This window comes from Acaromyces ingoldii (genome assembly GCF_003144295.1).
Source record: "Acaromyces ingoldii strain MCA 4198 unplaced genomic scaffold FA10scaffold_3, whole genome shotgun sequence".
Lineage (NCBI taxonomy): Eukaryota > Fungi > Basidiomycota > Exobasidiomycetes > Exobasidiales > Cryptobasidiaceae > Acaromyces > Acaromyces ingoldii.
Genome location: NW_020290249.1, coordinates 2,884,588 through 2,905,356, shown reverse-complemented (window position 1 = coordinate 2,905,356; position 20,769 = coordinate 2,884,588). Strand labels below are relative to the sequence as shown.

At 58.3% G+C, this 20,769-nt stretch overlaps 7 protein-coding genes across 7 annotated transcripts; 4 read left to right on the top strand and 3 right to left on the bottom strand.

Moving 5' to 3' along the window:
• Nucleotides 1–42: 42 nt before the first annotated feature.
• On the top strand, nucleotides 43–4,344 carry FA10DRAFT_241963 (hypothetical protein). Its single transcript, XM_025519266.1, has 3 exons — nucleotides 43–1,755; nucleotides 1,820–2,688; nucleotides 2,754–4,344. Exons 1-3 carry the CDS (start codon nucleotides 118–120, stop codon nucleotides 4,252–4,254), a joined length of 4,008 nt encoding a protein of 1,335 aa, XP_025378156.1. The 5' UTR covers nucleotides 43–117; the 3' UTR covers nucleotides 4,255–4,344.
• A 101-nt stretch (nucleotides 4,345–4,445) lies between these two features.
• On the bottom strand, nucleotides 4,446–6,138 carry FA10DRAFT_252653 (autophagy protein 6; the record flags this gene model as incomplete). The annotated part of the gene is made up of 3 exons (XM_025519661.1): nucleotides 5,703–6,138; nucleotides 4,957–5,657; nucleotides 4,446–4,893 (listed from the first exon to the last, which is right to left on the bottom strand). Exons 1-3 carry the CDS (start codon nucleotides 6,093–6,095, stop codon nucleotides 4,446–4,448), a joined length of 1,542 nt encoding a protein of 513 aa, XP_025378155.1. The 5' UTR covers nucleotides 6,096–6,138.
• Nucleotides 6,139–6,282: 144 nt separating this feature from the next.
• On the top strand, nucleotides 6,283–9,638 carry FA10DRAFT_302140 (putative replication licensing factor MCM4). Its single transcript, XM_025525064.1, has 4 exons — nucleotides 6,283–6,493; nucleotides 6,554–6,707; nucleotides 6,776–7,494; nucleotides 7,574–9,638. The coding sequence occupies exons 1-4, from the start codon at nucleotides 6,349–6,351 to the stop codon at nucleotides 9,547–9,549; spliced, it is 2,994 nt and encodes a 997-aa protein (XP_025378154.1). The 5' UTR covers nucleotides 6,283–6,348; the 3' UTR covers nucleotides 9,550–9,638.
• Nucleotides 9,639–10,341: 703 nt separating this feature from the next.
• Nucleotides 10,342–14,041, top strand: FA10DRAFT_302139 (hypothetical protein). Its single transcript, XM_025525063.1, has 2 exons — nucleotides 10,342–11,100; nucleotides 11,161–14,041. The coding sequence occupies exons 1-2, from the start codon at nucleotides 10,818–10,820 to the stop codon at nucleotides 13,764–13,766; spliced, it is 2,889 nt and encodes a 962-aa protein (XP_025378153.1). The 5' UTR covers nucleotides 10,342–10,817; the 3' UTR covers nucleotides 13,767–14,041.
• Nucleotides 14,042–14,719: 678 nt separating this feature from the next.
• FA10DRAFT_128144 (hypothetical protein) lies at nucleotides 14,720–16,451 on the bottom strand. The gene has a single exon (XM_025517964.1). The coding sequence runs from the start codon at nucleotides 16,190–16,192 to the stop codon at nucleotides 14,897–14,899; it is 1,296 nt and encodes a 431-aa protein (XP_025378152.1). The 5' UTR covers nucleotides 16,193–16,451; the 3' UTR covers nucleotides 14,720–14,896.
• A 1,528-nt stretch (nucleotides 16,452–17,979) lies between these two features.
• FA10DRAFT_230603 (hypothetical protein) lies at nucleotides 17,980–18,861 on the top strand (the record flags this gene model as incomplete). Its single annotated transcript, XM_025518825.1, has 4 exons — nucleotides 17,980–18,097; nucleotides 18,174–18,307; nucleotides 18,376–18,554; nucleotides 18,630–18,861. The coding sequence occupies 4 exons, from the start codon at nucleotides 17,980–17,982 to the stop codon at nucleotides 18,859–18,861; spliced, it is 663 nt and encodes a 220-aa protein (XP_025378151.1).
• A 15-nt stretch (nucleotides 18,862–18,876) lies between these two features.
• FA10DRAFT_252645 (biotin synthase) lies at nucleotides 18,877–20,662 on the bottom strand. Its single transcript, XM_025519660.1, has 3 exons — nucleotides 19,858–20,662; nucleotides 19,439–19,784; nucleotides 18,877–19,372 (listed from the first exon to the last, which is right to left on the bottom strand). Exons 1-3 carry the CDS (start codon nucleotides 20,394–20,396, stop codon nucleotides 19,025–19,027), a joined length of 1,233 nt encoding a protein of 410 aa, XP_025378150.1. The 5' UTR covers nucleotides 20,397–20,662; the 3' UTR covers nucleotides 18,877–19,024.
• Between the last annotated feature and the right edge of the window lie 107 nt (nucleotides 20,663–20,769).

The following is a 20,769-nucleotide window of genomic DNA, read 5'->3' as shown; positions in this document are numbered from 1 at the left end:
TTGGTGGTTCCTCCGATTCCAATTGACCTTCGAACCAGTGCTTCACTTCTTCCTTTTGGCTTCACACGACCACCTGACGCTGAAGAGCGAAGAAAGGCGGGAACAGGAGAGCTTATCATGTCCAATTCGCACCCTGTGGAGCCCTCCCCGCCCGACAGCAAGGGCACGGATCGCTTCGTCTTTCTCCAGTCCGATAATGCCCCTCGGACGGTGGTCGTCGAGGAGAAGCAAAGGACCGTTGAAGCCCAGCACGATGGCTCTTCATCGTACGCAGACGGAACGGCAGGTGGGGGCAGTAGCAGCAACCAGCGAAGCACCATGGACGAAGGCTCGTCGTCGATGGCGATTGAAATCGACGAAAAGGCCGAGCTGACGGCGGCTGCTCCCAAGACGCCTGCCATGCAGACGTCTTCAACACCAACCGCGACGACAAAGGTGGATCTATACAAGGCCGGTGCAGTCGACTACAATGACGATGATGACTTGACTTGCCAGTCGCTCTATCTCGCCTCCGACGACCTCGTCGTCGGTCTGAGCCTCTACCACCGCAGCATCACCCGCCGCGTCCTTTGGTACCTCGGATGCCTCTTGAGTGCAGGCATCCTCTTCATTGTCGCATTCTGGTGGCCGAGGATCTGGCTCCGATGGAATTGCCGCCCCACGTCGCTCGAGTCTGCGTCGCTGCAAAAATGCAAAGGCCAAATCTGGGTGGCCGTCAAGACGCGTCACGAACCGCTACTGCTATGCTTGCTCGAGACGAGGAAGTTGGCCGAGGAGGTCGCTGTGGATTACCTCTTTCCCAGCTCGATGTTGGTTCCTGCAGCCAATGCGCTTGACCAGCCGCGGCCAGTGGATCGGTCGTCGTACGAGGAAAAGGCCGTTTCAGAGGTACGCGTGCTCGACTACCGCTCCATCACCTTCGTCCTGCATCCCTGCGGTCGTTTCCTCACTCAGGCCGACTGGAAGGACCCTGCTTGGGCTCAGCTGGCTCAAGTAGATAGCAAGGACATCAAGGGGCTCTCTACGGACAAGGAACATGCGTTGCTTCATCGCTTCTTCGGGCCCAACGTCATCGATGTCAGGGGGAACAGCATCTTCTCCATCCTCATCAACGAAGTCCTTCACCCTTTCTACATCTTCCAGATCGCTTCAGTCGTGCTCTGGTGTAACGACGATTACGTTCCTTATGCCATCGTCATTTTGGTCGTCTCATTCATCGGCATCACCTCTGCGACGATTGAGACAAAGAGGTCTCTGAACCGGCTGCGAAAGATGAGCCGATTTTGCTGCGACACACGCGTCCTCCGACAAGGTTCTTGGCGTATCGTGCCCAGCACCGATCTGGTGCCTGGTGATATTGTCGACGTGGCCGCTAGCGCGGAATCTGGTGGCCAGCTCGAGGTGCTTCCCTGCGACGTCATCCTCCTCGAGAGCGACGCAATCGCGTCCGAGGCCATGCTCACCGGCGAGTCGGTGCCCGTCGTCAAGACGGCGATGCCTCGCTCCCTCTTAACTTCGTCTTCGAGTACCGGCCCCAACTCTCGCAAGGCCGAGAAGCACACCCTCTTCGGGGGCACCAAGCTCATCCGTGCCCGTCCCGCCTCGCCCACGTCGCCCGAGTCCAAGGCTCTCGTCGTTCGAACCGGCTTCCACACGGCGAAGGGCGGTCTCGTGCGACAAATGCTCTTTCCCAAAAAGTTCAACTTCAAATTCCTCAAAGATGCATTCATGGCTATCGGCTGCCTCTTCATCCTTGTGAGTTGCGCTTCTTCACTCAGCTTGCCTACCTTTTCGCTAATCTTCTTCGTCCCACCTGTAGGCCATGATGGGCGTCATTGCCTCTGCCGTCTACTTCGTCCACATCGGCGTTGACCCCGAAGAAATCGCGCTCCGTTCGCTGGACGTCATCACCATCGCCGTCCCTCCGGCCCTGCCGACCGCCATGAGCATTGCCGTGACGTTTGCGCTGGTCCGGCTGAAGCGCAAGCAAATCTACTGCACGTCTCCCCAGCGCATCAATGTCGCCGGCATGATTACCGCCTGCGTGTTTGACAAGACGGGCACGCTGACAGAGGAAGGCCTCGCCGTTCTCGGCGTCTGTGCCCCTTTGGCAGAGGAGGACTTTGCAGAGCCGCACAGGTCCCATGCATCTCTGGAAGAGGCGGTAGAACAGGAGCAGGTGCAACTCTCAAACGATGAAGGCCAAAGGAGCTGCTCCATTGACGATGCCCTCGCTACAACGCACGACCTCAACCTTCTCGAAGGCAGCCTGCTGGGAGAGCCACTCGAGGCGGCCATGTTCAAGTGGACCGAAGCCGACCTGTCCGAAGAGCCTGTCCCGCTCTACCTTCCCGATGGTAGCCGAGCCCTGACTGTGGATGCCAAGCCGGCCCACGTGTCAGTCGTGTCAAAGGGCGCAAGGAAGCTGGCCATTTGCAAGAAGTTTGACTTCTCCTCGGCGCTGCGCAGGATGAGCGTCATCGTCAAGGGCTCCGACCAAGCGCAGGGCGCGACCGTCTATGTCAAAGGTGCCCCAGAGGCAATCGTTGGTCTCTATGCCCAAAGCTCGTTCCCGGACAAGTACGACGAGGTCCTCAACCATTTTACCCACAACGGCTTTAGGGTTCTGGCGTTTGCGGGAAAGACTCTCGAGGGTGGGTCCTGGGACGAAGTCAAGGGCATGAGTCGGTGAGTGTCTCCGTGATCAGTAAGTACTATGCTCTACGATCGCTGACGTACCCGGCGGCGTGTAGGGCCAACGCGGAGTCGAATTTGCGCTTCTTGGGCTTGCTTGTGTTTGAGAATAAGCTCAAGGAGGGCAGCGCGGAGACTGTGCGGTTGCTCAAGCAAGGGAACATCATTGCAAAGATGTGCACAGGCGATGCGCCTTTGACGGCCATTGCCGTGGCCCGTGAGGCCGGTCTCGTCGATGCCAATGGGCCCGTTTACATGGCGAGAATCAGTGGAGCGCCATCTTCCTCTGAAAAAGAAAAGATGCAAGATGAGGAGGGCGACTCCGATGGCGATGGCGAGAAGAATGCTGCCGCGGCTTCCCAGGTCGAGTGGGTCGACATCGCCGATGAAGGAGCGACCCTCGATGCATATTCGCTCCAGCCACGCCTTCGTACAGCGGGAGAGAGGAAGCTGGCGCTGGCCGACGTCGGCCTGGCCGTGTCGGGCGAGACATACGCATACATGGTGGACCACGCCGCAAAGGAGACTATGGACCGCCTTCTTGTGAAAGGCACCGTCTTTGCTCGCTTCTCGCCAGAACAAAAGCAGGACCTCATCGAGAGGCTCCAAGCTCTCGACTATGCAGTCGCCATGGTGGGCGATGGAGCCAACGACATGGGTGCGCTGCGCAGCGCCGACGTCGGTCTCAGTCTCAGTGAGGCCGAGGCCTCTGTGGCCGCGCCATTCACGACCAAGGACATTAGGAACGTGGACTGCCTGCTGAGGGAGGGCAGGAACGCAATCACGACGAGCTTGGCCCTCTTTGACTTTATGATGATCTACTCGCTGTGCGAGTACTTCTCGGTCCTTCTCCTCTATGGCGCCCCTTTCTTTTCGACATCGTTCACCAATGCCGATTATCTCTACATCGACATCTTCCTCGTCTTTCCCTTTGCGATTGGCATGAGCTTCTCGTGCCCCGCGCCCGTTCTGAGCGCGAAGCGAGTCAAGGGCCGGCTCATGTCGCGACGCAACCTCATCTCGCTCCTCTCCCAGTTCGTCCTTCTTGTCCTAGCGCAAACGACAACCTATCTCATCCTCCACCGCCAGGACTTCTACAAGCCACCACGATTCGCGCCCGACGATCTGGATCTGCAAACGATGGACAACACCATCCTCTTCAAGACGTCCATCTTCACCTATCTCTTTGCTGCGACCATCTGGAACTGGGGCCCACCGCACCGGAGATATCTGTTCCAAAACTACCCCTTGCTCCTCGCCATTGTCGTCATTGCCTCGCTCAACGTCTACTTTGTCTTTGCCACCGCCGGGCCCTTCTTTGACCTCTTTGGGTTCCAGGACGAGATCGAGGCGCCCCGCTTCCTCGGCATCGTCTTTGCCGTCGTCGTCGTGCAGGCCATTCTTGCATTTGCGAGCGAGGCCTACCTTGTCGACATTGTCTCGGCCTGGATCAGGGGTCCGACGAGAAGAGTGCAGCGCTGGTATGCCAATTCCAAGGGGAGAGCCTTCAGCTCCGACAAAGCCTACCGACTGGTCGAAGCCTCCATCTTGGTCGACTAGCTGGCTTCTTCTACCCTTTTCTTTCTTTCTTCAATTATTTAGCACAGCAACATGTATCATTAGTCCTCAATTACCCGCCAACCATTGACCATTTCCTTGACGTTTGGCAAGTCTTGAGAATTTGACGAAACAGAACAGAAAGATGTGGGTATTGGGTATGCTTGCATATCGAGCTACAGGTACAGATTGGACTACACTCGTTCACGTCCTTCATCAACATCATCGTCGTCTTTGCCTGTGATCCAGTTGAGGAGGAGGCTGAGATTGAGCAAGAGGTGCCTGAGCGCCCTCGTCCACACCTCGTCCGAAGCCCCAAAGTGGAGCCGGATCGACGCGCCGCCGATCTTATCCTTGTTGATCTCGTGCGCGAGCCGAAACTCACCACCGTCGCCGGCCTCCGCTCTGGCGGAGGTCGCGGCGACGTGGTCGGCGAGCTGGCGGACGCAGTCGAGAAAGGCGACCATGGCGTGGTCGAAGCGGCGCGAGTGGAGCTGGAGAAAACGCGTCATGGCCGAGTCGGAGCCATACAACTCGTACACCTCGGCGGCCGCAGTGGCGGTGGCAGCACCCGAGGCTGTGTTGCCCTGTGCGGGTACCTTTTCGACAGTGCTGAAGGAGCCTTTTGGGCAGATCTTGTAGCTGTAAAGTTCAGATGTTCTCTCGTCAGTCTAGTCCACGTCTTGACAGGGGAAGGTGCCTCACTCTTGAAAGGTAAAGTTGCACTTGCGGGCAAGCGTGCTCAGGCACAGGGCTGTCTGGCCCCAAGCCGCATTGATCTCGGCCCACTCGACAGGTTTCGCCGGGCTGGGCAGCCTGCCAAGTCTGAGACCGTTGATCGTTGCAAACCCTGCTTCGTGGCCGATGCAGAAGGCGTCCTTGTAGACGTTGGTCCTTTGAAGGCGCTTGAGCAGCGCCGTGTCGTGCTCGAGCGTCGTCTCGAGGCTGGCCCGCTGCGTTGCAACGCTGTTCATCTGCAGCGTCAAGTCAGAGTAGGACAGCCAGAACGCGCGCTCTTCCTCCTCGAGCTTGCGCTCCTCCTCATCCAGCTGCGATAGCTCGGCATCGACCTTGCGGCGCTCCTCCTGCGCGCGGCTCAGCTCTCGACGAGTCTCGTCGGCGACATGGGCCAGACGCTCAATCTCGCTGCGGATAGCTTGCGTATCCTCTTCGGCCCCTCGCGACTCTTCATCTGCTTCTCCCTGTTGTTGTTGTTGTTGCTGCTGCTGCTGCTCTTCTCGCGAGTTCGACAGTGAGCGCCGAGGAGCATTGTTGATCTCATCTTCAAAGGCGAGGTAGGCGTCTCGCTCACGTCGAAGCTCCCCGAGCTGGGAGTTGATAATGTCGACGAGAATGTCGGTGCATTCTTTGCACAGTGGGTGGTCGATTGCCGCTAGTGCCGCCGTCTCCCCACTTGCGCTTCCCAGCGGCAGAAGTGCCTGCTTCTGGACGTGGTTGTGCCTCCGCGAGTGGCGAGGCGAAGAAGAGTCCGACGAAGCAGGGGAGTCAGATGAGGAAGACGACTGTAGGGGCGCAGGCACCGTCGAAGACAGCAAATCGAACAGCGACGTCGTGATGGCAACACGAGAGGAAAGGGTTCCCTGCTCGTGCTGAGGATCACGCTCCCGGTCTTCCTCTGTCTTTGTCGGCCGGACCTCGTCGGACTCCTTCGTTGGTGCGAGCTCCGAGGGCGCAGCTGCCTTTGGCCGACGGACCAGCACCGACTCAGCTTGTATGACATCGTAGGCTGACTGCGTCAGCGCACCGCCCATCGCCGCATCGTCCGAGAGCGATGCGGGAAGGTGAATTGGCTGCTTGCATCTCTGGCAGCTGAACGACGGCATCCTGTCGTCATGGAGATTGACCCTCTGTTGCTCCTGTTCGTGGTGGAGCAATGGTGCAAAAAACGACTTACTGGTCCCGTGCGTCCACTCGCGCTCGTGCGAGCGATGGATGACAAAACAAATCTGTCACCAACGCGCGCGACACGTCCATTTAATCTAACGCGTCAAAACTTGAGCACCGAGGGAGAGCTTCGAGGGAGCAAAGGAGCCAACACGAGACCACCAACGACGAACACCGCTATTCACCACGACCATGTCGACCCCCGGCCCCTTTTCGGACGCAGACATGGCTGATGCAGCCTCGCCGCTCAACTTTCCCTCGAGCAGCCCGGCCAAGAGCGTCCCCTCTTCGGGGGCCGCTCGTCGCCAGCAGCTTCGAGCAAGCTCAGGAGCGCCCGGTGGGTGTTGGTTGTCAAGACCACCAGAAAATGAACGTAATGCTGACTTGGATCACGTAGGCGGATCTTCTCCTCTTCATTTCCCCTCGTCGTCTCCCTCGGGACGTTCTCGTCGCAGCATCCTGCAGACGCCAACGGGTAACCGCGGCGGTCAGCGTCGAGGTGCGCCTTCGAGCAGCCTGATGAGTGGTGACGAGCCCCTCTTTTTCCCCAGGTGAGTCCCCCATACCTACTCGCGAGCCTTTATTAGTGCTTTGCTCACCATGCACACAATTCTTGCAGCTCCAGCGCCTCTTCCACGCCTCGGAATGCCCGCGGCGAGCTGAGGCCCATGACCGAGTCTTCTCCTGCCGCTCAGCGTCGCCAGCACAACATGAGCGTCGGTGCTGGCGCTCGTGCTGGTGCTGGTGCTCATGCTGCCGGCAGCAGCGCCTCCGATGGAGAATACGCTCGCAGTGACTTCACCCTCTCGCAGCAAGCACTGACGACGGACCCAGCCGCCTATGCTGGCAACGAAGACAGCCGCGTCATCTGGGGCACCATGGTGTCCATCGTCGACACCCAGGCCGACTTCCGCGCCTTTCTTCACAGCTTCCGCATCAAGTACCGCTGGGCCCATCTCCGTGCTCATGGTCACCCCACCGCAGGCGCCGGCAAGACGCACGCCGAGGCTGAGGAGCTCCTCTACCAGGGCTACATGCGCCAGATGCGCCAGACAGACCAGTCGTGCCTCAATGTCCGCGTCGCCGACCTGGCCGCGTTTGGTCCGACGAGGAAGGTGGCCCTGAACCTGGTCAAGTACCCGAGCGAGATGATTCCGCTCATGGACCAGGTCCTCAAGGACGAGATGATCCAGCTGGCCAATGACGATCGCGATGCCGGCATCCACGGCATGCGCGGCGAGGCCGGCCAGGCCATCATCGACGTCGTCCAGAGTGGCGTCTGGAAGGTGCGAGTGTTTGGTCTCGACTCGATCAACATGCGCGACCTGAACCCCAACGGTGAGTGTGTTCACTGTCCAGATGAGGGCAAAAAGACGCAGAAGCTGACTCTGAATGTGCTTGACGGTTGCTGGAGCAGACATCGACCAGCTGGTCACCGTGCGCGGCCTCGTCATCCGTGCCACGCCCATCATCCCCGACATGCGCAAGGCCTTCTTCCGCTGCCTGGTCTGCCACCACCACGTCGAGGTCGAGCTGCACCAGGGTCGTATTGCCGAGCCCGACCGCTGCCCGCGCACCAGCTGCAACCAGAAGGGCACCATGTCTCTCATCCACAACCGCTGCGACTTTGCCGACCGGCAAGTCGTCCGCCTCCAGGAGACGCCCGACGTGGTTCCCGACGGCCAGACTCCCCACAGCGTCACTTTGTGCGTGTACGACGAGCTGGTGGATGTGGCCAAGCCAGGTGACCGGGTCGAGATCACGGCCATCTTCCGGTCTCAGGCTGTGCGCGTCAACCCGCGGATGCGGTCGCAGAAGAGCCTCTTCAAGACGTTCCTCGATGTCGTCCACATCAAGCGCGGCGACGCAAAAAGGCTCGGCGTCGATGCCAGCACGCGCCAAGAGACGGAGAAGAGCCTCTCTGTTGCCAGGGGAAGCCAGACCGTCGGTGTGGGCGGCGAGGACGACGACGAGGACATCGATGTCAGTGCGGGCATTGCCCAGATGCAGCACGATGGTGACGAGCAGCAGCAGCAGCAGCAAGAGCAGTCGCAGCAGCAGTCGCTCGAGGAGAAGCTGAGGAGCATCGCTGACCGGCCCGACGTGTACGATGTTCTCTCGAGGAGCCTGGCCCCCAGCATTTACGAGATGGACGACGTCAAGAAAGGAATCCTTCTCCAGCTCTTTGGCGGCACCAACAAGACAATCGGCACCGGCGGAGGTGCAGGTGGGCCCCGCTACCGTGGCGACGTCAATGTCCTCATGGTGGGAGACCCGGGCACGTCCAAGTCGCAGATCCTCCAGTACGTGCACAAGATTGCGCCCAGGGGCGTGTATGCGTCTGGAAAGGGAAGCAGTGCCGTCGGTCTCACGGCCTACGTCACGCGAGACCCAGACACCAAGCAGCTCGTCCTCGAGAGCGGTGCCCTGGTTCTCTCCGACGGTGGTGTGTGCTGCATCGACGAATTCGACAAGATGAATGACGGCACTAGGAGTGTGCTGCACGAGGTCATGGAGCAGCAGACGGTCTCGATCGCAAAAGCTGGCATCATCACGACGCTCAATGCTCGTACCTCGGTCCTGGCCGCCGCCAACCCCGTCGGATCAAAGTACAACATCCGGCTGCCTATCACCAAAAACATCGACCTACCCCCCACGCTCATCTCGAGGTTCGACCTCGTCTACCTCGTCCTGGACAAGGTCGACGAGCAGTCAGATCGCCGATTAGCCCGTCACCTGGTTGGACTCTACCTCGAGGACACTCCCAACAACGGCAACAGCGACGAGATCCTGCCTGTCGAGACGCTCACCGCCTACATCTCCTATGCGCGCAACCATATCAACCCCGTCATCACCGCCGAGGCTGGCCAGGCACTGGCGAATCACTACGTGGAGCTGCGCAAGGCGGGCGGCGCCGATCCACGGAGCGCAGAGAAGCGCATCACGGCGACGACGCGGCAGCTCGAGTCTGGCATCCGGCTCTCGGAGGCGCACGCGCGCATGCGTATGAGCGAGCACGTCACCGTCGACGACGTTGACGAGGCATTCAGGCTGATCCGCGAGGCTTCCAAGTCGAGCGCGACGGACCCTACGACGGGCCTCATCGATTTGGACCTCATCAACACTGGCAAGGGACAGGCGCAGCGCAAGATGGCTGGCGACCTCAAGCGCGAGATCCTCGTGCTCCTCGACCGGCTCGGGGGCGGTGCAGGCGCCGAAGGCGGCGCAAAGGCCGTGCGCTACAATGAGGTTCATCGCCAGCTCAACGAACAGAGCACCGTCCAGACGGACGCCACCGAGCTGTGGAACGTCGTGCGGGAGCTCGAGTCCGAAGCTCAGGTCCGCGTTGCGGGGCATGGCGACCGGAGGACGATTCGCAAGATTGCAGCTTAATATCCCTTTTTCTATCTCTTCATACATGTCTCTGGTCTCTTGTTTTGTTGTAGTTGCCCTCTTTATCTTCTTTGCTTGCGAGAATGGTTGATTCATGTTCAAAGCAGTGTGTTACAAGAGATGCCAGAGAGGTGGCTACCTGCATGCTGTCCATAGTCAGGTACTCTTCCACAACCGATACGCGGGATACAATCCATAGAGCTGATCAGACATGGGGCGTCAAGGCTGCTTGTCAAGGCTGCACACACGAGAAGGCGAGCTCATCGACGGTAGCGGACAATGTCGTGGCCAGCATCCGGCCATTGGACAGCCAAAATCTTAGTTTGTCCAGCTGTAAACTTCCTCCTTGTCTTTTTCTGGCTATCGATTGCTGAAGAGGGATGAGACAGAGGCCAGATACAGACACTCCCCCGCCTACCCGCTCCCGGTTTTTGTGCCAGCCTGAACATGCAGAATAATATCCCCGGGGTTCAGGTACTCTGTTCGATCGAGCGCTTCCGGTCGATCATTCATCGAAACAATCAGGCAGGCCGATAAGACGCGGTGCAGCAGGCAGCCTCAGGCATCAGGCCGGAGCCAGGGCCAGGCAAGACATCTGGGGTTATGTCGCACGCACGTCGCCAAAAAGTTTCGCCACTAACAAGTAGGAATAAAAATTTCGGGAAAAGACCTTGCGTCTCGATGGCGACATTTCATCGCCACGAAATTTTTTGTATTTTTTGATTTCAATTTTCTTATTATTTACTTGGATCTTCCCCTCGTGCCTCCCTCCAGCTTTCTCCTTTTGGTCATCGTGTCTGTCCCTCCTCACCACACATCACCACGGTACAGCGACGACAGCTTTCTCCGGCGACGTGGGCTTCTTACCCCTCTCCTCAGCTTCTTTTAGACTCGTTTGGCAGGTCGTGTCTGGTGGTCGACAATTCCGACGACCCTGCCTTGGTCAGGAGGAGGAGAATAAAAAGGAAAAAAGAAAATAGAAAACCAAAAAAGGACGGGGGAAAAAACAAATTATTAAAGGCGGCAGGTACGAATCGACACGGACCCCTCCCCCTTTCCAGTCAAGTCATAGAACGCATCGACTCAAAAGTCCAAGAGCCGCCGCTCTTCGTTATCGCCGCTGTCTGCCGATAGCTGCTCCATGAGCGGGACCGTCGTTGGCTTCGGCACGCGCTCAAGCAAAAGATAGACAAGGCGCTGCGCCCCGCACACGTCGCAAGCAGCTTCGACGGTTCTTTTTTCGTGGAGGGCCCTTCCTAGACTCGAGCATGTCCATTCCCGCACAAGTCTGGCCAGAGGCTGGCCCATCGAGGCTGACAGGGCCGACAAACCGATCGCCGGCATCACTCAAGTGGTCGGCAGCAAGGAGGTATGCCGTTGTCGTTGACGCCGGCTCTTCGGGCTCGCGGATGCAAGTCTATTCGTGGAAGGATGCAAGGGTAGACAAGGCGCATAGAGAGAGGGAAGGCGAGAGCGTCAAAGTGCTCCCCAGTGTCGAAAAGGGCACATGGGATGGTAGCGGACAGGATTGGCAGCTCAAGGTCGAACCTGGTGGGTAGTCTGAAGAAGCTCTGAATAAAATCACACTCCTGACAGACCAACGTCGTCCAGGTATCTCGTCATTTGGAACCAAGCCCGAGGAACTAGCCGCCTATCTGAAGCCGCTTTTCGATCACGCCAGCTCCATCATTCCTTCTCATGCCCTCGCCGATACGCCAGTCTATGTCTTGGCAACGGCTGGCATGCGATTGTTGCCCGAGGACCAGCGCAACACCTTATTGGAAGCGACATGCAGCTTTATCGAAAACGAAACTGGCTTCACATTGGGACAAGGCGGTTGCGCCGACCATGTACAGGTCATCACCGGCGAAGAGGAAGGTCTTCTCGGATGGATTGCGATCAATTACCTCATGGACGGCTTTCACTTCAAGGGCAACCATGCCCTTGATGCTGGCCAGACCGAAGGAACCAAGGGCAAGAGCACCTACGGCTTCCTTGACATGGGCGGCGCCAGCACCCAAATCGCTTTTGAACCCAGTAAGGACGCCCTTGCAAAAGCTGCGGAGAAGAACCCGGTCGGAGCACAGGAGGACCTCACGCCCATCACGTTGAGGATGCTCGACGGAACCGACGTGACGCACAACGTCTTCGTCACGACATTTCTCGGCTTTGGCACCAACAAGGCCCGCGAGCGCTACGTCTCTGCTCTCACTCAAGGCACCTCGTCGGCCGAGGTGCTTAAAGATGCCTGCCTCCCAACGGGCCTTTCTGTCCCGAGCGGACCTTCAAGCGCCAATCTCATTGGGACAGGCTCCTTCACCAACTGTCTCGAGCATCTTGAGCCCCTGCTCGAAAAGCACGCAAGCTGCTCCCATCCACCGTGCCTCTTCCATGGAGTGCATGTGCCGCCAATCGACTTCAGCGTGAATCACTTTATTGGCGTATCCGAATACTGGTTCTCGTCCAACGATGTCTTCGGCCTGGGAGGCGTTTACGATTTTGTCTCGTTTCAAAAGGCCGCCCAGGAATTCTGCCACAAGCCCTGGTCGGAGCTTGACAAAACGCTGAAGGAGGGCAAAACTTTCGGCAAACAGGTCGACGAGGGTCGCTTGCAGCTACAGTGCTTCAAGGCCGCATGGATGACGACCGTGCTCCACGAGGGGATCGGAATCCCTCGCATCGTTGACGACAAGGGGAAGGGCGACGGCAAGCATCACGCCGACGAAGCCCAGGACAAGGCAGACGAAAAGAATCTCTTCCAAAGCGTAAATGATGTCGATGGCTTGTCTGTCAGCTGGACGCTGGGAAAAGCAGTCTGGGAGGCCAGCAAGGACATTCCACCCCCTCGCGCAAGCGGGCCTCTTGATGCGGCCATTGTTTCTGGGGACAGCCCGCATACTGTCGCCGGTGGCGAAGGCGGCAGCGGCAGCGTCAGCAGCAGCAATGGCGTCAAAATTGGAGCAGGTGCCTCGGACAGCGCCGACAAATCCAACAGCTGGAGGAACCAATTCCGGCCGTCGTGGCATCGGCCTTCTGATCCGTTGGCTAATCTTCCGCCTATCCGAGCAGGGCGCCACTCCATCAGCGGCGGTCTGGTCGCTCTCATTTCGCTGACGACGTTTGCCATCCTGCTTTTCTGCTGCTTCTTCCGAGGACGAGGGCCCAAGGCTCTGCGACGGAGGGCCGTCTTCCGAGACATCTTGCCTCCTCCTCTCGGCTCGTTGGGCGGGCTGATGAGCACGAGTCGTAGGCCACGAGGCGATTACGTTCTGGCGAGCATGGAGGAGGCTCAGGAAGGCGGCATTCCTGGCGATGGTAACATCATGACAGAGGCAAGCTCGGGTGACATTGCACTGAGCAGTGATGTCGAGTCTGACGATGCCGACCCACGAGGGCGCTCGAGGCACAAGCGCAGACGATCCTCAGGGAATGGGCTTGTGGCCACTCTGCTTTTGGTGCCCATTCAGCGATTGGCTCTTGCCCTTGGCATGCGAAATGCTGCTGCTCAGACTGCCCGCGGACCAGCAGGTCTCGGGCAGCGGAGGCGACAGCTCTATGCAGCGACGCCGTCCCGCTTGCCTTTGCGAAGGAACTTCAGCAACCCGATGCTTGTTGCGAGAATCAGCCGACCATCTTCGCCCTCTGGACCTGGTGCAGGGGTCCCACTCATGTCTGGCCCGGCGACGTCATCTGCGGGCCCGGCTTCGCTCGTGCTTGGTAGCAGCAGCGCCGCTGCATCGACCATCTCGAGACCTGCCAGCCGCACAGCCAACACTGGCAGGCTCTCGCCACGCTCGCTATCGCAGTACAACGCGGCAGCGGAGCTGAGCTACTTTGCGAATAATGGCGGTGCATCGGGCGCCAATCACCTCCACCACCTCTATCACCTTCATCACTCCCACCCTCACCACCATTTGCACTCGGCCATCTCGAGTGCCACGGCCAGCGCTTATTCTTCACGAGCCGCCTCGCCAATTCCATTCGCCTCTACAGAGTACAATCCAGCCTCGCCACCCTTCAATGCTCAGAGAAAGGTGTCGTCGGCTTCATCGACGGCATCCTCTTCGGGCGCTACGGGGCCTTCGGTCCTGCCCACAATTTCGGCATCAACAACGCCTGCCACGACGACTGGGACGCTGAGCCGAGTGAATTCGTCTACAAACGTCTCGTCTGGCGGTCCCGGCTTCTCGAGGCGGGGCTGGGACGTCTTCGACTAAACAAAGGTCGCTCGGCACCTCATCCTCAAAAACTTCAAACATGGACTTTTTCTCACCCTCTCTCATTGATTCATCTCTTTTCTACCTCTTGACAACACGGACAATTATACTGCCTCGGTACGGTGCTACTGCTACTACTACTCTTACTTTGCTATATCACTACGGTCCTTTCTAACTCCCTTCGCCCTTGCGGTCTCTCGAACCCTTGTTCGTCTTTGTTGTACTTCACTCCTTCCCATTAGACGTAATGGGAACTGAACTTTCACTTTGAATGTGCATGCTCTCGACCTTCTTTCCGAGACCCAGAAGCACTTCTCGAGGATAATCACACAGGATCACATAGCTTGATGAGAACAGGTGACTCTTGGCATTCATAAATAGGGAGTTAAGGGAGCGAGTGGCGAAAGAGAGCGTGGAAAGGAGCGATGAAGGGATTGGAGGATTTTTACTATCTGAACCAAGACTATTGGCAGAGGCCGTTCGACGCAGAAAGTAGCGGAACAAGCACCTCGCCGGACGAAGAGAAGAGGAAGGCCGACACCGAGCTTTGATAGGATGGGAGTATATAGGAGAGTATGGGGTGGGGTGTGAATGTTGGGAAAAGAGACAAGAGCAACATGACGAAGTCCAACGATCGGAGCGAGACCAGGCTACTGGAGAGGGTGGCCAGGAGAAAGGTTGTCCGAGTCAAAGGAAGTAGACCGTGCCACGAGGGCAGTCGAAGTCTCCGTCAGGGAGAGCAATGCCGCTACATCCAACAAACGCACGGGAAACATCCAGTCGAAAAGCTGAAGAAGAGGTGGTGTGGCGCAAGACGTCAAGGAGGGAGTGACACTAAAAAGACAAGGAGCATGTCGATGATGCTACGACCCGTCTCCAAAATCGAGGTGATCTTGAGTGGTGTGATCCCGTCCATCGCAAAGAGATTTGCGTCGACGTCCTAAAAAGACACGATTGGGTCGCGATGGGGCGATGGAAGCCTCCGGGTGCGACTCATGCGAGTGTACTTTGAGTGGTGAGTTATACTGAGGTGCCGGACAGGTCGAGACGGGGTGAGAAAAAGTTGATACAAGAAGAAGTAAGAAGAAGCTCACCGTGAAATCCGCAAAATAAGGAGACACAATAGCGTCTTAGCCATTGGCCTTCTCGACCGTGACATTGACGCTATCGTGCTGGTGGTCGTGGCGGCCGCTGAGAGCCTCCTCGATCTCGGCGCGAGTGGCAAGCTCGCCCTTCTTGACGTGGATGGAGCGATAGTGGCGCTCAGCATCGTACTTGCGGCTGAAGGGCTTTGCGCAGGAGCCCCATGGGCAAACGAAGGGCCGTTCGCGGTCCTCGGGCTTGATGTGGGTCATGGCGTGCGTACGCAGGTTGAAGTGACGGTCAAACGTCTTGCCGCACGAATCGCAGACGAAGCGCTTGCCCTGGAGTCCGCTCTCCCCGACGGTCTGACGCTTGGCGGAGGCCTGGATGGAGGAGCGAGTCTTGCTGTCCGTGAACAGGCTCGTGCTCTCGGCGCGTCTGACGGCGGCGACGGCGGTGGGCAGCACGACAGGGCTGACAGGAGGGCTGCTCGTCGACGACTGGCTGCTGGCCTGGCTAGCCGAAGGCGAAGAGACAGGCGAGGTAGAAACGCTGGCACTGGCCATGGCCTCGAGGACAGCGTCGTCGCTCACGTTGATGCCAGCGACCTTGAGAGCACGGATGAGCATGTCGAGCTCGCTGATGTTCTTGGAGCGAGCAAACTCGCGCACGAGCTTGTTGGCCTCGACAGTGTAGGACTGGTCGAATGCCGGCTGGGTGTCGGGCGAGGCAGAGCGCATGTCGGAGCGAGGCTCAGAGGGCGCGCGGGCATTGAGGGTGGCGAAGGTGTCGTCAACCTTGGCCTGGTGCTGCTGCTCCTGGCGGAGGGCAGAGTCGAAGGAGAAGTCGTACTTGGCGAGCTCTCGCTGCTGCTGAGAAGCGGTAGGGAACGACGTCTGGGCCTGCTGGCTCTGGCTCTGGCTCAGGCGAGGCTGAGCGACGAGCTCATCGCCAAAGAGAGGGATGCCTGAGAGCCATCCGTTGTTGTGGCTCTCCTCCTGAGTTCCATTGCAGGGAAACAGAGGAGCGTCTGCGACTCCTGAAAAGTCAAAGTCGAGGTCCTGAAAGGTGGGCGAGCCGAAGTCGCGCGAGGAAGCGGGGCTACCCATCGACTGGTCCAGAGGAGAGTCGAAGGGGATGGCAGAAGCCTTGTCGGCGACGCCGTAGTTGTTGTTGCTGCTGCTGGCCTTCATCTGGTCGAAAGCTTCGTCCGAAGCAGCGTAAGGGTGCGTCGAAAACATGGCAGAAGGCGCAGAGGCCAATTCTTTTTTGACGAGGTCTAGGTCAAGGCGACTGGCCAATGAGGCGTAGAGACCGAAGAAGTTGCCGTCGGTCGCAGACATGTAAAGGCGATGGAGTAACAGAGAAGAAAGCTGGGAAGATGTGTCTTGGTGAGGAGGGTAGAGTTATTCTTTTGGCAGAAAGGGGAGGATGGATGGTGGTTGACAGGATCCGGGAGGCAAGGCTGGGGTGCTCGACTCAGCATTGATTTTCACCTGCCGCGCGACCCACGACCCTTTATTTTTGTGATTGAATGACTCGATAACAAGATTCTATCGCGTCTATTCAATAACACAGCCTGCCCGATATGAATAACGGACTCAAATTCCGACAAGGGACTCGGATTAAAAAGACTTTTTATTTTTTGAATTGATGCGGCCATCACCACGGAGATAGGCCCGGCCGAGCACTGGCCTTTGTCTCAGGCAGGGTTCCTGCTCACTTCCACGTCAGCCCAGCCACTTGCAAGTCAGTCACCAAGCCCAGCGGGTTACATAGATCTCAATGGAAGTCCCGAATCCCGCTTCCCTTGTGGCTGTCATCGGCTTGCGATGAAGTCGCGATTGCGCGTAGGGCGAAACGCTCACTCTCTGCATGTGCCGTAAGCAGATGGCTTATCGCGGATCGGCGTCCTGAAGCTCTAAGCAAACTGTTCTGCCTGCGCGACTCACCATCCTAAAGCTGCGATAGTGTCGTCCGTACTTTCATGCCAAGCACCTACAATGAGAGTGCTCTAGGGAAGGATTTGGAATTGGCTGTTGAAAAGTAAATACAAAATTCCGCTCCGCGGATATATCGCCATCAGCTGACGACGTAGATTCCGACGGAAATTGGAACTCGACCCGTTCGGTGTGTCCGGAGCGCGAGAGCTGGAAGTGAAGGGGCTGGCTGACGTGAGAGGTTCGAGAAGCATCTTCTTGACGTAGCTCTCTTCTTTGTCACTTTTGTCAATCAGGGAGCTCGAACAAGATTACCTTGCGATCGTGATGTAACGAGGGCTAACATTAAGGTGCACGTGCTATGCTCTCGACTCTGTGACAAAGGATGTCGGAGTTGTGCCCTCCCTTTGCCCGTGCCTGACTGCTTACTATTTCAGGTCTAGTGATCTTCCACGATGCAGCTCCTGAGACAGACTCTGGACAAAGGAGCACAAGCACGCCTGTCACGCTCTCACTACTGGTGCGGCGAACTTAGCGAACGGGCACAATTGCTCGAAACAGAATGCACGTCTCTTTCTAGAAGAAAGGCCTTTGCCCGTCGGCCTACTGCCTCTTCTTGTTTACGCTTCCTCCCCCTCATGGTCGACAAACCGTAGTAAGATGTCCACGTTCAGACCCAAGCTCAACCCACCGCGGTGTTTCCTCCGAGCAGCGAACAAGGCAGGCGCACTGCGCTGTTTCCACTTATTGATTCCTAATTTTCTTCTTGGTATCTTAGCGTCTTTCTCCAACTCATCTGGGGGGTTTCGAAGCTCCTCGCCCTCGGAGGGAGGAGCCCAAAAAGCTTTTAGCTCGGACACGGCTAGGAACCCGTCGTGCAACTATCTCGTCTCCCCTTTCTTCTTCTCGCCGGGAAGACGCTACAAAGGGCCCACATGTGCTCATTGGCCCAATCTTCCCAGCGTCCCGCCGACAGCGGGCCAATCACAAGCAGCCGTCGAGTGCCCGTGCCCGCGAAGCTATCTCTCATCTTTGCCTGCACCCTGGTCTCGTTGACCAGGCTGTCCTGTACCTTTGCACCATAAAGAGGGGGCTGCTCGACACTCCTCTCCCCTTCTTCTGAATTCAATCTGTTTCTCCTTCTGCCTCTCCCTCCTCACTTGCAAAAGCAAGCCGAAGCAAAAAGAAAGATGGTCTCTTTCCGCTCCCTTGCCCTCGTCGGCGCCATGCTCGCCTCGGCATCGCTCTCGCAGGCCCAGACGGTGACGTTTGACTGCACCAAGGTGCCCAACATCTGCTCCAACGACTGTGAGAGTCCCTGTAATGTGTGTTACCTTTTCCTGGCTCTTGTGGCTGACTGTAAAGCCGGGCGGGCGTCAAATAGGCTACGCACTGCAGTGCCTCGGCAAGCCCTCGACGCTGCACCGCGACAGCTCCGACAGCGCCGAGCACCGCACAGAAAACGCGTGCAAGAGCCCGAACCGCTGCAGCGGCAACCCCAGCGACTCCAACAGCTGCGTGAGTCTTGCTATACATCCTCTTCTTCTCTAGTAACGGCGCTAAGCAGGCAAGGGCAACGGAAACAGGACGAGTACCCGTACGCTTCGTCGCAGGAGGGCGGCGCGGGCGCCGTGACGCGCTGCGTGCCCAGCCACGAGAACAGTGTGCAGGGCGGCACCCTCTCCTCGTTCTACAGCAGGGCGGGCATCGAGGATGGCGATGCGTACCAGGTCGCCTTCAGCTCGACGTCGGGTCTCGAGTACTGGTGAGCACTCTAGATACATGCTTACGGCAAACAGAGAGAGGGAAGAATGACTGACGCGATCTCTGAAACTACTAGCGACGGGGACTGCGACAACTCGGGCAACGAGCTGGTACGCCGCGCCGTCGCCCTGCAGGGCCGGTCCGAGGCCGCGAACCTGTACACCAAGCGCCACTTCCTCCTCGAAGACGGGCAGGACGTTCTCGTCTTTGAGCCAAAGTCCCAGCAGGGCTCCCTTGACTCCCTCGTGGGCACCATGACCTACCTCGCACACGAGGACCGCAGCGTCAAGATCGTCAAGGCTCTGTAGAGACACACGTAAAGCGGACTGGACTCTCTCTTTTCTTCATCTTTCTGATTTCAATCCATTCGCCTCTCTTCGTCTTCTAATCGAAATCCTCTTCTCTGTTCCGTTCTTTCCCTCAAACTCAAAAGTCTTGTTGAAGGTGCACCTGCAGCTCCCTTGTGCATGACTAGGCCTGGACCTCTGGCCGCTTTGCCTGCTCGGTCGTCGCCTCCTGGGCCTGTACCGAAGCCTCAGCCTCGGCCTCGGGACCAAGACGGTGCAGGCGCTTCTCCTCGAAGCTGCGCATGCCCCTCAGCCCCCACGTGTCGAGCATGGCCTTGTCCTGGTCCCAGCCCGTGGTGGGCGTCGTGAGCATGCGCTCGCCCGTAAAGACGGCGTTGGCACCTGCCATGAAGCACATGGCCTGCTCCGACTCGGAAAAGAGCTGCCGTCCAGCGGCAAGGCGGATGATGGAGGTGGGCAGCACGATGCGGGCCGTCGCGATGGTGCGCAGCATTGTCTGGATGCTCACCGGCTAGGTGTTGTTTTGGACTCTCGTGAGCGATAGAAAAGGAGATAGAGTACAGAACTTGGAACTCACCTCGTTCTTCTCCATCGGCGTGCCGGGAATGGCCACGAGGGCGTTGACGGGGAAGCTCTCGGGGTGCTCAGGCAGCTTGCTCATCTCCCAGATCAGGCCCACTCGGTCGGCCTCCTCCTCACCCAGGCCGAGGATACCGCCAGAGCAGACGGAGATGCCTGCGTCGCGGACGGCCTCGAGTGTCGAGAGACGGTCGTCGTAGGTGCGCGAGGTGACGACCTTGCCGTAGTACTCGCGGCTCGTGTCGAGGTTGTGGTTGTATGCGGTCAGGCCGGCGTTCTTGAGCGCGATGGCCTGCTCGGGCGTGAGCATGCCCAGCGTCGTGCAGACCTCCATGCCCATGCCCCTAAATCAACGAGTTCAGATTCCCGGGGATAAGTGAAAGGCATTAAATCGCTTGGAAAGAGTCGGACACTCACCGGATTTCCTTGACCATGTCGAGGATGCGGTTGAAGCCGCGCTTCCGGCCGCCAACCTCCCTCCAGGCAGCGCCCATGCAGAAGCGCGTGCTGCCGTTCTCCTTTGCCTTGCGCGCCTCGACGAGGACCTCGTCGACCTCGCTGAGCTTGCTCGGCGTGCTCGGCGTCGTGTAGCGGCTGCTCTGGCTGCAGTAGCCGCAGTCTTCAGAGCAGCCGCCCTCCTTGATGTTCATGAGGGTGCACAGCTGGATCGTGTTGCGAGGCTGGTGCTCCCGGTGCACCGTCGCCGAGCGGAAGATAAGATCGAGCAGCGGCGACTGGTACACCTCGGCCACCTCGGCACGGCGCCACGAACGACGGGCAGCCGATGACGAAGACGACGACGCCGCCGAGGACGACGAAGGGACAGAAGTCGGGGCGGGGGGCACCGACGTCTCGAATGGTGTGGGGTCTACTGCAGATGCTCGCCCACGGACCTGCAGAGACGGGCACACGACCCGTCCAGCCAAGGGCCTCGTCGACGATCGCAGCAGGGACATTATCGTTGTAGCGGCCGGTCGATGTATGTGAATCGGTGAGGGGGGGAAAAGGGAGAGAAATAATGAATTTGTGGGCTGGGCACGGACGGGAAGAAGACGCGCTTCCAACGTTGCCGGAGAGAGTAAGTCTATCTCAGCCCGAGCTCAGGCCAATGATAGCGCTGCGATTCGAATAAAGGACTTTTGCCTATCTGCCACTCGACCTTCGATGGGAAGAGGCTGGATGTCCCCCTGTGTCGTCGTCGGCTTGTGGGCGAAGAAAACAGTAATGTTCTGACAAAAAAGCGAAGCAAAGCTGCGAGAGATCGCGATCAAGCAGAAGTAGAATGCACACGGTCCCGGCGCCGAAGCGAAAGATGTTGGGGATTCCAAG

Bases quoted from the DNA above. Each gene is read 5' to 3' on its own strand.
- FA10DRAFT_241963 (XM_025519266.1), top strand. From the start codon at position 118: ATGTCCAATTCGCACCCTGTGGAGCCCTCCCCGCCCGACAGCAAGGGC. The intron at 1,756-1,819 runs GTGAGTTGCGCT...TCCCACCTGTAG, and splicing joins TCGGCTGCCTCTTCATCCTT to GCCATGATGGGCGTCATTGC. The intron at 2,689-2,753 runs GTGAGTGTCTCC...GGCGGCGTGTAG, and splicing joins GAAGTCAAGGGCATGAGTCG to GGCCAACGCGGAGTCGAATT.
- FA10DRAFT_302140 (XM_025525064.1), top strand. From the start codon at position 6,349: ATGTCGACCCCCGGCCCCTTTTCGGACGCAGACATGGCTGATGCAGCC. The intron at 6,708-6,775 runs GTGAGTCCCCCA...CAATTCTTGCAG, and splicing joins GAGCCCCTCTTTTTCCCCAG to CTCCAGCGCCTCTTCCACGC. The intron at 7,495-7,573 runs GTGAGTGTGTTC...TTGCTGGAGCAG, and splicing joins GCGCGACCTGAACCCCAACG to ACATCGACCAGCTGGTCACC.
- FA10DRAFT_302139 (XM_025525063.1), top strand. From the start codon at position 10,818: ATGTCCATTCCCGCACAAGTCTGGCCAGAGGCTGGCCCATCGAGGCTG. The intron at 11,101-11,160 runs GTGGGTAGTCTG...AACGTCGTCCAG, and splicing joins GCAGCTCAAGGTCGAACCTG to GTATCTCGTCATTTGGAACC.
- FA10DRAFT_128144 (XM_025517964.1), bottom strand. From the start codon at position 16,192: ATGTCTGCGACCGACGGCAACTTCTTCGGTCTCTACGCCTCATTGGCC.
- FA10DRAFT_252645 (XM_025519660.1), bottom strand. From the start codon at position 20,396: ATGTCCCTGCTGCGATCGTCGACGAGGCCCTTGGCTGGACGGGTCGTG. The intron at 19,785-19,857 runs GTGAGTGTCCGA...TCGTTGATTTAG, and splicing joins GACATGGTCAAGGAAATCCG to GGGCATGGGCATGGAGGTCT. The intron at 19,373-19,438 runs GTGAGTTCCAAG...AACAACACCTAG, and splicing joins CGCCGATGGAGAAGAACGAG to CCGGTGAGCATCCAGACAAT.